Raw genomic sequence first — 14983 nt, 5'->3', positions numbered from 1 at the left:
AAAGTGATATCTCTGTGTTTTTGATTTTGCATTTTTCTGATGGCTAATGATGTTGAGCATCTTTTCATGTGCTTTTTTGCCCATCTGAATATCTTTTTTGAAGAAATACATATTCAGATCCTTTGTCCTTTAAAAAATTGGGTTGTCTCTTTACTGAGTTGTAAGAGCTGTTTATATATTTTAGATATAAGTGCCTTATAAGAGAGATGATTTGCAAAATTTTTCTTCCAGTTTGTGGGTTGTCTCTTCACTTTCTTAATGGTGTCCTTTGAAGAACAAAAGTTTAAAATTTTGATGATGTACATTTTATCTGTATTTCCTATTCTTGCTTGTGCTTCTGGTATTATATCTAAGAAACCTAATCCAAGGTCATGAAGGTGTAACCCCTATGTTTTAAGATTTTTACAGTTTTTAGCTCTTAAATTTAGGTCTTTGATCCATTTTGAGTTAGCTTTTTATATATAATATGGAGTAGGGGTCCAAGTGCTTTCTTTTGCACGTGGACATCCAGTTGTTCCAGTACAATTTGTTGAAAAGACGATTCATTCCCCACTTAATTTTCTTGGTACCCTTGCCAAAAGTCAACTGGACTCTTCAATTTTTATTCCATTGAGGGAGTTACTACTCAGTATAGGGTGGTAAGGAACAGTTTTTCTGAGGTGACATTTAAGCAGAGTCCTGAATGAAGTGAGGAAGTGAAGCATATGAATTTCTGGGGAAAAGCATTCCAGGTAATAGGAATGGCAAATGCAAAGACCCTGAGGTGGGAGTGTCCTTGGTGCATTTGAAGAATAGCAAGTAGGCCAGAGTGGTTGCAGTGAAATGAACAAGGATGGGAGATGAAGTGAAAGAGATAAAGGAGGAGAGTTGGCAGACCATGTAGATCCAGGATAAGCACTTTGTGTCTTTTACTCTATGTGAGATGGGAAGCCTCTGGAGGCTTTTGAGTAAAGGAGACATGATTTGATTTTCTAAAAGATTTACTCTTTAAATCTGCTATGAAGAATAGACTATAGGGAAGAAAGATTGTAAGGGAGACTATTTGGAAAGTTATGACAATAGTTGAGGCAAGAGATGACAATTAAAGTAGGGTTTAGTGGTGGAGGTGGTGAGAAATGGTAAGATGCTGGCTTTTCTTTAAGGTATAGATGTGGAAAAAAAAAAGTCTAGGGTGACAGTTTTTTGGCCTGAACAACTAGAATGATGAAGTCACCATTTATTAACATGTGGAAGATTGCAGGAGGAGCAAGTGTGGAGGTCTGTGTGGGGGAATCAAAAACTCAATTTTCAGCATGTTAAGTTTGGGGTATCTACTAGATAATGAAATGTAAATAAAAAATTGGATATGCAGATCTGGAATTAGGAGAGAGATCTGTTAGTTCTCAGTGCTGAAGCCTTGAGAGACTAAACTTTTCTGTAAATCCTATTACACAACTGACTTTCCAGGTGTCTAAAACTTTGTAGTCTTTTACACATACACCATTAAGCCACATAATTCTCTGTCTCTTTGTCTGGTGCCAGCAACTGAGGTAATTCCAGCTCCAACAGAATAAAGTTGTTGCAGTTAAAATGCTAGTCGTTGTATTTTAGGAGTGGGTAAGCAACCTGCCATGAGGAAGCATTGCCTATCCTGGCCTCTTGCCTCCAGTGCCCCCTCCATGTACTTAGCTGAGTGTTCTACAGGGCTTGAAGCATTTACTTTGAAAAAATCAGAGTGTTCAAATAAGGCCCGCTATCACATCAAGGATGGCAACAGGTGCGCAAATTACCCACTCCTCACCTAGGGAGGTAGTGACAAAAAATAACAAGACAGGACTTTTTCAATGCCCTGTAATTGGAATGAGTCCTTTAAATTCCTTAATGAGGATCCATTAATTTGGGGAGGTGGGTCATACATACCCAACTTTTCATATTTTTCTATTGAATATAATCTTGTAAAGACTTGGCCTGCTGCACAGTCTTCTAAGTTATTTCTGAATCCTTGCATCTCCCCCAACATTCAACAATCCTAATTTAATCCACAAATATGCATAACTGCTATATCTTCATCTCATTAATATAATTAACAAGGTTAATTCTGGGCAGAGTTCTGTGACACACCTCTGAAGTCTTCCCTCAGGTCTGACACTAATCCATTAATTGGCTCCTTTGGCCTGTAGTCATTAAACTAGATATGACTTTTTTTTTTTTTTTTTTTTGGCTGCATTGGGTCTTTGTTGCTGCACGCGGGCTTTCTCTAGTTGCAGCGAGCGGGGACTACTCTTTGTTGCGGTGCGTGGGCTTCTCATTGCGGTGGCTTCTCTTGTTGCGGAGCACGGGCTCTAGGCGCACAGGCTTCAATAGTTGCAGCATGCAGGCTCAGTAGTTGTGGCTACACGGGCCCTAGAGCGCGCAGACTTCAGTAGTTGTAGCGCGTGGGCTTGGTTGGTAGTTGTGGCTCGTGGGCTCTAGAGCAGAGGTCCCCAACCTTTTTGGCACCAGGCACTGGTTTCATGGAAGACGATTTTTCCACTGGTGGGGGTGGATGGGTCAGGTGGTAATGCGAGCGATGGGGAGCGGCAGACGAAGCTTCGCTCACTCACCCGCTGCTCACTTCCTGCTGTGTAGCTCAGTTCCTAACAGGCCGTGGACCGGTACCGGGGGTTGGCGACCCCTGCTTTAGAGCGCAGGCTCAGTAGTTGTGGTGCATGGGCTTAGTTGCTCCGCAGCGTGTGGGATCTTCCCGGACCAGGTATTGAACCTGTGTCCCCTGCATTGGCAGGTGGATTCTTAACCACTGCGCCACCAGGGAAGTCCCATATTACTTCATTTAATTACAGCATTATCTAGCCCACATTCACCAAACTTCTCTGAACTAGTACTGCCTCATAGTGATCATTGCCTTCCCTTTAATTTTCTACTCCAAATTTTTTTAGTTTGAAACATTAACTTTCTTTACTGAAAACCAGAACATTAGATAAAATAACTAATCTTTTAATTTTTAGTGTCTTTCTGCTTTATATTAATAGAATCTGGCATCAAGGAAACTTTATGTATGCTATGTGAAAAGAGGTATAGTTTTTAAACTTATTTTATACCATGTAGTTCACATTTCAACCTTGGGGACTTGAAATTTTGATACTTTAACAGAAATTATTTAATGGAAATTATTATTCATCTCCAATGTTATTACCATGACGTATTTTGGAATGTGCACGCTATTCTTTCCCAATATACTGGTGATCTTTTAGAGAAGAGAAACACTCTAAAATAAAAATACTTTCTACAGAAGTAGGCTTCTCTGAAAAACAGAAATGACAATTTTTAATTATTGTGGTATAAAATTAAAACATCAACATTGTAATATAAAAGTTGTACTCATGGTAATCATCAAGGTTAATGGTTTACCCTTCATATACAAAAAAAAAAGTGAAACATTAGAAGCACATTAAAAAACAAGACAAGGAAAACTACATAAAGAGAAGACAGAGATTATATATATAAAACTCATGTAAAAATCTTACCTCCTCACAGCATCTCCGGCTTACAATAGCCCTATAGTCAATTCTATCCCAGAGTTTGTCCCTTAACTTTAAGAAATCAGGGAATAATTTTCTCCAGTTTTTCCCTAAAGCCCATGGAAAAATTTCGTATTTGGCTTCTTCTTCATCTTCTTCAACTGTATTAGCCAGATACCTAGCAAAGAAGACCAACAACTCAAAAAAGAAATGGGTAAAGGACAGGAACAGACAGTTCTCACACACACACACACGCACACACACACACACACACACACACGTTTATAAACACATAAAAGATGTTCAACCTTATGCATGATTAAAGAAAGGTAGATCAAAAATAGAGATACAGTGAATTTTACCTTGTTGAGTTCTGGATACTTTTATATTCCTATCAATCTTGAGCTTTGCTCTGGGATGCAGTTATATGGAAACAGTCTGATCCTTTCAAGTCTTGCTTTCATGATTTGTTAGGTGGATCTGGAGCAATGTTCAGTCTGGGGCTAATTACTCGCCACTAAGGCAAGACGTTCCTGAGTACTCTACTCAGTACTGAATTACTCAGTGTGAATTATAAGTTTTTTCAGTCTGGCTGGTGGGAACAGGCACTATTTCCAGCCCTGGGTGAATGTTAGTCACTCTGTTCCCTCTATTCTTACGGTCTTTCCCTACACTCAAATACCCGAGGGGGGGATCAGGCATGCATAAAAGCAGGAAAACCGGACAGATAAGAAGAATCATCAGTCAATCAAAACTGACTCACATGATAGAAGTAACAGACAAGGATACTAAAACAGTTATAATTATTCCAGATGTTCAAAAAGATTAGACACATTGAAGTATACCTCTAGACATGAAAACTATGTGTACAATGAAAAATACATTGAGTAGGGTTAACAGCAGATTAAATTTTGCAGAGGAAAAGATTTGTGCATTGAAGACATAGCAATATAAACTATCTAAAATGAAACACACAGAGAAAAGGAAACAAAAATAATGAACAGAGCATCAATAAGCTGCGAGACAACTTTAAGCAGCCTAATAAAGGTGAAATTGGAATCCCTAAAGGGTGGTGGGTGGACAGAAAAAACATTTGAAGAAATAATGACTGAAAAGTTTTGAAATTTGATGAAAACTATAAACCCACAAAGAAGCTCAGTGAACTCCAAAGCACAAAACATGAAGAAAATTATACTAAGGCATATCATAATTAATTACTTAGGACCAGTAATAAAGAGAAAATCTTAAAAGCAGTCAGAGAAAAAAAATAAGACATGTTAGATAACACAGGAACAGAGATAAGGATGGAGCAGATTTCTCACTGGAAACAATGCAAGCTCCATAGATGACTTTCTAAGAAAAACAGGCGACTCACAATAAAAAAAATTACAAAACATACAAGGGAACAAGGCACCATGAACAGAAACAGTCCCTGAAGTGTGAAGATACTAGAATTAACAAACACCCAAGAAAAGAGGGTCTTAAGAGCAATCAGGGGGCTTCCCTGGTGGCGCAGTGGTTGGGAGTCTGCCTGCCGGTGCAGGGGACACGGGTTCGAGCCCTGGTCTGGGAAGATGCCACGTGCCGCAGAGCAACTGGGCCCGTGAGCCACGGCTACTGAGTCTGCGTGTCTGGAGCCTGTGCTCCGCAACAGGAGAGGCCGCGACAGTGAGAGGCCCGCGCACCGCGATGAAGAGTGGCCCCCGCTTGCCGCAACTAAAGAAAGCCCTCGCACAGAGACGAAGACCCAACACAGCCAAAAATAAATAAATAAATAAAATAAAATAAAATAAAAGCAATCAGAAAGGAAGACAAATGATCCCAAGTGGAAGGTTTGAGATGCAAGAAGGAATACTAATCAAAGATATATAGATATATGGGCAAATCTAAACAAATGTTGAATTTATAAAACAACAATAATAATGTCTAACCTTTTGGAGGGCATCAGGTAGAACTAGTAGAATTGCAAAACAAGAGAATAGAAGTTGGGAAGAGTGATTAGAGTTAAAATGCTTAAGGGTCTTGTAATTAAAAATAACTAGGGCAATTGCTAAAATAATAGATATAGAATGTAAGATTTCCAAACATGTAGAGGAAAAGAAGGTGTCAAAAGTAAAAATATTAAAATCTCAATCTGGGCTTCCCTGGTAGCGCAGTGGTTAAGAATCCGCCTGCCAGTGCAGGGGACACGGGTTCGAGCCCTGGTCCGGGAAGATCCCACATGCCACGGAGCAACTAAGCCCGTGAGCCACAACTACTGAGCCTGCGCTCTAGAGCCCGCGGGCCACAACTACTGAGCCCATGAGCCACAACTACTGAAGCCCGCATGCCTAGAGCCCATGCTCCGCAACGAGAGAAGCCACTGCAATGAGAAGCCCGTGCACCGCAACGAAGAGTAGCTCCCGCTTGCCGCAACTAGAGAAAGCCCGCGCGCAGCAACGAAGACCCAACGCAGCCAAAAAAAAAAAAAAAATCTCAATCAAAAAGATAAAAATGGAGGGGAAAGAAGAAAAAAATGGGACATACACAAAATACACAACAAGATGGTAGGAAAAAATGCAAATATATAAGAAACAATTGAATATTATTCTGCAGTAAAAATGAAATGAACTACAGCTACATGTATCAATAGAAATGAATCTCAAAATAATATTATAAAGCAAAAGAAGAAAGTTACAGAAGAATGATAATGGTAATTATGGTGTATAATTATTTTATTATATAGCCCCCAAATAGGAATAACCAAATAATATATTATTTAGAGTTATATACATAGAATAAAGAAAAGTAAGAAAATGATTACTTGTGGAAGGGAGGGGGCTCTAACTGGGAAACTGTGCTGTGAGTTTCTAAGATTCTGGCAGTGTTCTATTCTTGAGTCATGGGTACATGAGTATTTGTTTTGCTTCTATTCTTTTACACACACATACGTATACATTCCATACACTCTTTTGTAAATATTTCACATTAAAAAAATTTTAAAGGCACAGAAGTGTATAGTACATCTCTATTCATGTAATATACACACTGGTTCATATATAGAAAATTATTTATAGACACATACATATGAAACTGTTAACTGTCCTTGAGGAGGGAGGTCAAGGTCTTGAGATATGAGGAAGACTTACTTTTAATTGTATACCCTCCTATATATATTTTTTAACCATGTGCATATTCATATTTAGTTACATTAATATAAAATGAATACCTACATATTTTATCCTCCCTTAAAATAACTAAGTATTTTAATATTACCTTACTATATTACATTATATATATATATATTACCTTATTATAAAGCACCTCATTGTTAAACCCATTCAGTTATATGAGTCAAATCATGTCCTTTGTGAAATTACATGAAGTAATTTCTCACTTTAGTATCCCTGAGAGTTCTTAGTAAACTGTAGATAGAGCTGGAGGTTGGCCCCTTTCATGCTTGCGGATTATAAAAAATCTATAATGGACTATGGTACTCTAGTATCAGGACCACATTATGATTCTATTCTACATTAACAATTTTTCAGGCTCAATGTAATGAAATATCTGTCTCTTACACATGTAAGCTGTCTTCTAATTTGAAATAGATTTTTCTTGGAGCAGAGTCCATTTCTTTTGCATAGGGTTAATTATGTTTATTCAAATAAAGAATTAAGAACCTCCTATGTCAGTCACTGAAGTATGCAAAAAAAGTAAGATACACATTCCTTGCCCTTAAGGAGTCTACAGTCAAGTAGAAAAGGCAATCAAGTATGAAATAAATACATAACTGAAAGAGAATATAGGAAAATGATAATAGAAGTTCAGAGTGTTATAAGAATATATAGAAAGGAAAAGGAGTTGAGTTAGAACTGTGGCTGAGAAAATATTTAATGAGAACTATTGAGTGAGGTTGTATCAAAAGAATGATTAGATATAAAAATGGAAATTATAATTCATGTTACTTTTCATATGGAGCTTATAATACAACATGCAACGCAACCTGACATGCTACTACACAGTGTAAGCTAACACAGTGCTTTGCTGGTAATAACTTTACAAAACTTGTCAAATCCAATTTGGGGCATCTGGTAAGATTTAAATAAAGTTTCTTTTGATTTGTTTTCAATTTTCAGGTGAGAAAAAAACTATAAAATAGATATTGCATCAACATACAGATATAATGCTAAGAGACATGTAAACAGCAGCTTAGTGTTAAATGGCTGAATTTGGCCACTGGCAAGTCACACCTGAATTTGCTGATTACTAACTTTTGTGACCTTGGAAAGTACTTAATCTTCCTAAGTTTCAATTTCCCCATCTGTAAAATGGAGATAATTAAAAAATGTATCTTATAGGGAAGATTAGATGAGTTTATAGAAAACATTTTTGTGGTACCTTGCACATGATACTCAATATTAGCTAATACTATTATATTCCCCCAATTTAGCAATCATCAACTCAAATTTTATATTGAGTTCATTTTTTCCTATGCATGGGGAAATGTGTCTGCTGAAAACATGCAGAGATCAATTTCTTCTAGTCCTATTTCTAAATCACTCTTTGATTCTGAATTAAACAGACTTTAAATAAATTCTTCAGTGCTAACGGTTGTTGTGGTATTCAACTTAAATATTTTTATATGTAGTTCCCTAGTTAGGTACATAAAATTATATTCATATATTCCAAACTGCAGCATTATATCCAGGTACTAGGTAGAAAAGGTTTTGATATTGAGATGTCTAGAGCATTTTCCACAAGCTGTTCAGTGTAAAAGGGCAATAATGATAATAATTTTTACTATACATTAAATTTCAAAGAGAATATTCTGGCTTTTAAAAAATCTCTAAGTCCAAAAGAGGAAAATTTGGGATAATTTATGTGGAACACTATATAAATTATGGAAATGTGAAAGGTACAGTACAAACTCAAGTGGAATATTGAATAATAAATGTTAGGCATATGGCAGGATAAGACCAGTGAAAAGAACATAAGAATATCCTATTAAAGTAAAAAAACATATAGCTTTTAAACAGGAAGGCCTATTCAAAGATATACATCAGGTTTTAAACAGCCTCTATTTTAAATAAGGTATTGTATATATTATAAATAACTTGCACAAAAATCACTTAGTAGAAAGCATACTTACAGAGCAATAAAGAAATTTATCCTGGTATGCTCATTTATAGTAAATTTAGCTCTCTTGAAATAAACAAAGGTCATAGCCAAAAGATACTATAGGGAAAAAAGTTAAAAGTTAATGTTTTGCTTTCATAGTAAAACTGCTTTAAAATAGTTACCTTTATAAACTAAAACAATAAAGCATTATTTATCCTTATTATAGAATTAGCTATTTATTTGAGTCCTTATTTTTTTGGCTTTCTTTAATCCATATGAACAGTGAGAAATAGTTCTGGGTCATTTATGATTAAATTATAATTTTATAATTATAATTTTAACCTCTAAATTTTATTATTGCCATCTATTCAAACCTATAGAGAAGCTGAAATAATAATCAAGTGAATAAACATACATCCTTCACCTAGATTCACCAATTGTTTTTCTGTTGCCACACTGGCTTGATGTATGTGTATATGCAAAAATTTTTCCCCTCAACCCTTTGAGTTAGTTGCAGACATCCATACTCACTTTTTAAAATAATTTTTGAAAAATAACTTCTAACCAGAAATTAGAACAACATGGCTCTATTTTCATTGGAATAAAAGTGTTTTAAATGTACTATTAGGAAGACATATGTCTAGCCTGCTATTAGGACCCATGCCAGGTTCTGCCTGTTCAAGTTAAAAACAAGTTATGATACTGATATATTGATAATAGACTCCCTCTCATAAAATGCCTAATTCATGCTACCTTCACAGGTTTGGCCACAAAGGTGATTCCAAATTTTCAAGGTAAACTTTCAGTAGAGGACTCTTGATATATTGACTGTTAAGATACAGTACTCCTGGTTAGTTACTTTAAAGGCACTGCCCCCTGCTGTCCAACAACTTTAATTACTATAAGGTGCTTAAAATTGTAAAATTTTAAACTTTACAACTCCACATGAACTGGATATTTGACATTAAGGCATTACTGTCAATTTTAAAAAGCATCAGTGACACTGATTATGTTTAAAAAGATCTCACCTTTTAGAAGTACACCTTTAAATATTTATGGATAAAATGTTAGGATGTCTGGGACTTGCTTCAAAATAATCCACGTTTGGGGAGAGAGATTAGAAGAAACAAGAATGGCCGTGAGTTGATCATTGTTTTAGCTGGATGACAGGCACATGGAGGGTCTTTGTTCTATTCTCTCTACTATAAGTTGTATGTTTGAAATTTTCTAAAAATTTTCAAAATTAAAAAAACCCTCTGATTTTATTGTTATCTTAAGCTTAAAGTAAGAGTTCACATCAATATGAAATTAGTGGGTATTTAATCATGAGCTAGTCTTCTGTTCATTCCCTTTTCTGTTGGTTGGCACATTATTTATTTATTTATTTATTTATTTATGGCTGCGTTGGGTCTTCGTTGCTGCATGCCGGCTTTCTCTAGTTGCGGCGTGGGGGGGCTACTCCTCATTGTGGTGCGCGGGCCTCTCACTGCGGTGGCCCCTCCCGTCGCAGAGCACGGGCTCCAGGCACACAGGCCTCAGCAGTTGCAGCACGCGGGATCAGTAGTTGTGTCTCGCAGGCTCCAGAGCGCAGGCCCAGCAGTTGTGGCACATGGGCCCAGATGTTCCACAGCATGTGGGATCTTCCCGGACCAGGGATCAAACCCGTGTCTCCTGCACTGGCAGGCGGATTCTTAACCACTGTGCCACCAGGGAAGTCCCATAGCATGTTATTTTAAATGTGATACGAAGTCATGCTGAATTTTCTGATATGACTTACTGGTCTAAGATGACATTTATAAAGCTGAAATTCTAACTGATCAGCTAAACCTAAATAGTATAGAAACATCACAATCCCTAGTATATAAGTCAGCATCATGATGTTCTTTTATGAAACAGATTCCTAAATAAAGAACATGATAAACTAATTTTACTCTACAAGATTATTGGGATTCGTTTTATCTAAATTATCTACAAAATATTAAAATGTGTAACAGACTGCCTTAGTGGAATGAACCTCAGATATTATTACCTGATAAAAAGTAATAATTCTGATCAAAACATATTAAGCCTAATATAGCCAATATTTTATAATAACTATAAATGGAGTATAACCTTTAAAAATTGTGAATCATTATATTGTACACCTGTAACTGATATAATATTATACATTAACTAAACTTCAATTTTAAAAAAAGAGCAAAACAAAACAAAAAACCCCCCAACCACCCAAACAAAAAACATATTAAGTCTATATTGATTCTTGTTTTAAATCAAACAGATATGGGTTTAAGGTCATTTAATCAATAATATTTTACAATGCTTCAAGTATAGATAGAATGAATCTATGTTGTATGCTAATGGATTCCACTTTGAAGGAGCAATGTAGGCTAGTTCTTTTCCTAACGTTAATTAGTAAGATAGAAAATCCTAATAAGGTTCATTAAAGTCCTGATAGCCTAGTAACATAATAATGCTGGTTAATGATTATACTGTTAACAAATTTACCTTGTCTGCAATTTTACAGCAGCAGTCCATCCACAAGAAATCTTGAATTAAATCGTCATCTACAACAAAAGATAGCTATGACTTGTCTTTTGAAAACAGGTTTCCTTTTGAAGCATTGATTTTTACATAAGGAGACGATAAATGATGCTTAGAAATCAAACAAAAATGGCAGGACCAGGGTTGTCCAAGGTGTAGTTTCAGTTCTTTAGTGTGTTTGCCATTGCAAGCGCTGTACAAAAAGCTACTGCTTTATTCTTTGGCTTCCCATCTGATTTGCCTTAATATATAGCCCAGACTGGAGGAGGAATGATAGAAGTGTTTGATTTATTGAATATTTCTATAGCTCTTTTAGAAATATGTCTTGGGTAGCTCTAGATGAGCCTTTGTTGTTTTCCAAAATCAATCTTTAACAGGTGGAAATGGAATCTGATAAAAGGTAAGTCTTTAAGATATAATGACTCAATGAATACTGTTTTCTAAATATGTTTTACTTTTTTTTTAACTACTTTCTCCTTTTAGGTACGGGGTATTTTTAGTTTTGGGTTTTCTCTCCTACTTATCTCTGTCTAATTATCTATTATCCAAATACACATGAAAATATCTATATAAAGGAGATTCATAATTCATTAGTCATTTATAACATTTAATTTTGGAAAAAACTGAGTATGACAAAAAGATCAACAAACAAACATACTGTTAAAAAAAGAATAACACCCCCAAAATAGGTCAGAAACACTCATTTCAATTTTAAAAGGCTAAAATATATAATCCCAAAATATATGGGTAGCTGTCAGAATATAATTTGAGAAAGATCTACTTTTTTCCATTTCCCCCTGCATTTTAAGTTAAAGAAGCATAACTTCTTGTTATATCCTAGAAATATCATCAATGTAGTCAAATAAATGGAAAGTTCCAAGTATTGTTTTTTTGAGAATAAATCATTTCTGCCTTGTTAATTCCATTTCTATTTCTTAAATTACCTAAAATGGTAGAGCCATGTATTTTCTCTTATTTCTCACATTCAGTTACGAATAATAATAAAGTTTGTGGGTAATAATTTTGCTCTACTCTTAATAAAGAGGGAAACTTTTATTAACAGCATTCTAGATCCTGACAAGGAACATCTTTATAGTTCAACATTTTCTACCTGTATTACTTACATTTTGTCTTCTATTATCTTATTTTGCTTTTCTTTAAATCTTAACCAGCTTGCTCTCCTTTTTTTTTTTTTTAAAGATTTCTGTCCTCTCAGTAAGGCAAGCACTCTTGTCCCCAACTCTCTCCTCTTTTATGCATATGCTTTCCTCTATAAGCAAGGAAGGCTGTTACCTGGATCTACCAGACTGTGATAGCTACTTGATTTGATTCAGTCCTGCAGATACTTACCAGAATCCATCTATCCAACCCTTTATTGTCTACCTTACTGCCTTACCTCAAAAAACAAAAACCAATCCTCTTTCTTGGCCAGTAGAAGTACTATAAAGAAGTTTCTTTTTGGCTATGTTTAAGAAGCTTATTAGCAAAGTAGCACTGTTTCATGATCTGAACAAATTTAAACTCAATTTCATTATATGAGCATGATGATAAAGCATAGTTAATTTTTAATAATATTCCCCAGATATAATACTGAAACTTTTCTAGGTTGACTAACCTTGCCAGTTTGCTCAGTTTCAGCACTGAAAGTCCTGGGAAACCCCTCAGGCCCAGTGACACTGGGTTAGTTGGCTCACCTGAGACTTTATGTAGTATTTATACTTTAGGTCAAACAAAACTCATGCTATGACCTTGAACTGCCCAGAATTTACATCTGACACTTGGATTTAAGTAGTCTAAAAGGTAGATGATGAATTTCTACTCTAAAAGTAATCAAAACAAAAATCCAGCATTGAGGGGGGAAAAAAAAGGACTATGGAAAAAAAAAGCAAATTTGGTTGGAGATAGAAAATCTGACATAGAAAATAACAGTATCCTCTTTGATTATTATAAAAATGATAAAATAGATCTTATATTCTCATTTTTAAGTACTCTATAATTACCGCTATTACAATATTTTAAACCTACCAAATAATTTAAAGAAAGCAGTCATTTCCTGACGCCGTATAACTAGACAGGGTCCTTTGGGGCGTTTAGACTTGTTGCTATTATGTGCATTTTTTTCAGATGCTGGCCAACTATCTTTAAAAATAGGACGCTTCAGGTTAATGGGTTTTTTAGGCTGATGTGATCTATTTGACCCTGATTTTACATATACAGTGACAGTAGGTGGTGTCTCACAACATAGCTGATTATGCCTCATTTTGGTTTCCCACAATTCCTGTAAAAATAAAACACACAGTTATTTATCACACTCCTGTTCACTTCTATATAAAAACAACAGATTGGATGACACTATCAGATGCAGTCATAGGAAATGTTACTGAACTTGCTACTAAAATGTTAGTTATGACAATGACTCACATGAGAAACTGCTTTTAGAATTTAGTGCCAAGAAAAGCTATGCTTCCTTTGGGTAACTGATACACCTTCTCTTCCCAAATAATAAGATTCTGCATACTATTTTGCTTTGACTACTAGGGAACTCAAAACCAAATTTTAAACTTAATTATAGAAACTATGCTGAGTTTATAATCTGTTTGCGGTATTCTTTTTTCCTGATAATTTTTATTCTGCTTGTATTGACAATTTTATCATATGATTATTATGTCAGCTCAAATTTTTTATACAATAAGGCAAACTACTTCCAGAACTAAATTATTATCAACATCAATTATTATATTAAAAAGCAATCTCACACACACAAAAACATATTTTCTAACTGGTTAATTCCTTGATATGTTATAAAACTCACTGATTCAACAAGCATTGATTGTTATTTATTGAAAAGTTAAATACAATTCTAGCAAAGAAATGCATGTAAGTGCATTGAGGGAGTCTCATAAATTGGTCACTTTAATATCTGTTTTTTTACCATCTTTATTGGAGTATAATTGCTTTACAGTGGTGTGTTAGTTTCTGCTTTATAACAAAGTGAATCAGCTATACATATACATATATCCCCGTATCTCCTCTTGTGTCTCCCTCCCACCCTCCCCATCCCACCCCTCTACATGGTCACAAAGCACCCAGCTGATCTCCCTGTGCTATGTGGCTGGCTGCTTCCCACTAGCTATCTATTTTACATTTGGTAGGGTCACTTTAATTTCTAAAGTTGTGAGTGTATGACTATGCTATCTGAGTGGCCAATTACCAGTGTAAATGAATGTAAACTGTTATAGACTAATAAAAATTGAAACAAAGTTAATCCATCAATATGTAACAATATGCATAATCATTACATTTGGTGGTAATTAGTTCACGTGATTACTAGTTAGCATTACTTTTATGGTCAAAGTACTTATAGGGTAATAGGAAATGTAGTTACGAATAGCCAAAGCAGGAAACTATTCTAAGACCCTAATGAGAACCTCTGAATCCATAACTCACAGTGACCCAGGCAGCCATGCCTCCCTTGATGTTCAAGGAGTCAGGTACAGATTCTCCTTCCTGACCCTCAGAAACTTCCCTGCTGAAGGAAGGAATGGAAAATAAGATTGGATATAGTGGGGCTAGATCAGCACTGTCCAATATAATGTGAGTCACTATATTTCTAAAGCCACATTTAAAAAGTACAAATAAGCAAGTGAATTTTTAATTTTAGGAATGTATTTTATGTAACTTAGTATATCCAAAATATCATTTTAACATGTAATCAATATAAAAACGAATGAGATATTTTACATTCTTTTTTTCATACTAAGTCTGAAATCTGGTGTTTACACTTACAGTATATCTCAATTTTGGATGCTAAATTTCCAACAGTTAAAGTGAAATGTAGTCTTACCAAA

The 14983-nt window shown here is 35.4% G+C and overlaps 1 protein-coding gene across 2 annotated transcripts in view; it reads right to left on the bottom strand.

Annotated features, from left to right (window-relative positions):
• The window catches only part of SPDYA (speedy/RINGO cell cycle regulator family member A), a 32322-nt gene extending 17722 nt beyond the window's left edge, over positions 1–14600 (bottom strand). Inside the window, exons 1-5 of one of the 2 annotated variants that reach the window (XM_068565044.1) lie at positions 14583–14600; positions 13161–13413; positions 11100–11158; positions 8626–8711; positions 3504–3675 (exon numbers count right to left, since the gene is read on the bottom strand). In XM_068565044.1, the coding sequence (XP_068421145.1) occupies positions 3504–3675; positions 8626–8711; positions 11100–11158; positions 13161–13413; positions 14583–14600 (588 nt within the window). Of the gene's footprint in view, positions 1–3503; positions 3676–8625; positions 8712–11099; positions 11159–13160; positions 13414–14582 lie in introns of those variants that run through there. The other variant, XM_068565045.1, reaches the window with a different exon arrangement.
• Positions 14601–14983: the final 383 nt, after the last annotated feature.

This window comes from Eschrichtius robustus, chromosome 15, assembly GCF_028021215.1.
Source record: "Eschrichtius robustus isolate mEscRob2 chromosome 15, mEscRob2.pri, whole genome shotgun sequence".
NCBI classification, from domain to species: Eukaryota; Metazoa; Chordata; class Mammalia; order Artiodactyla; family Eschrichtiidae; genus Eschrichtius; species Eschrichtius robustus.
Note: the sequence above shows the minus strand (reverse complement) of the source record. Positions and strands in the feature narration are given on the sequence as shown.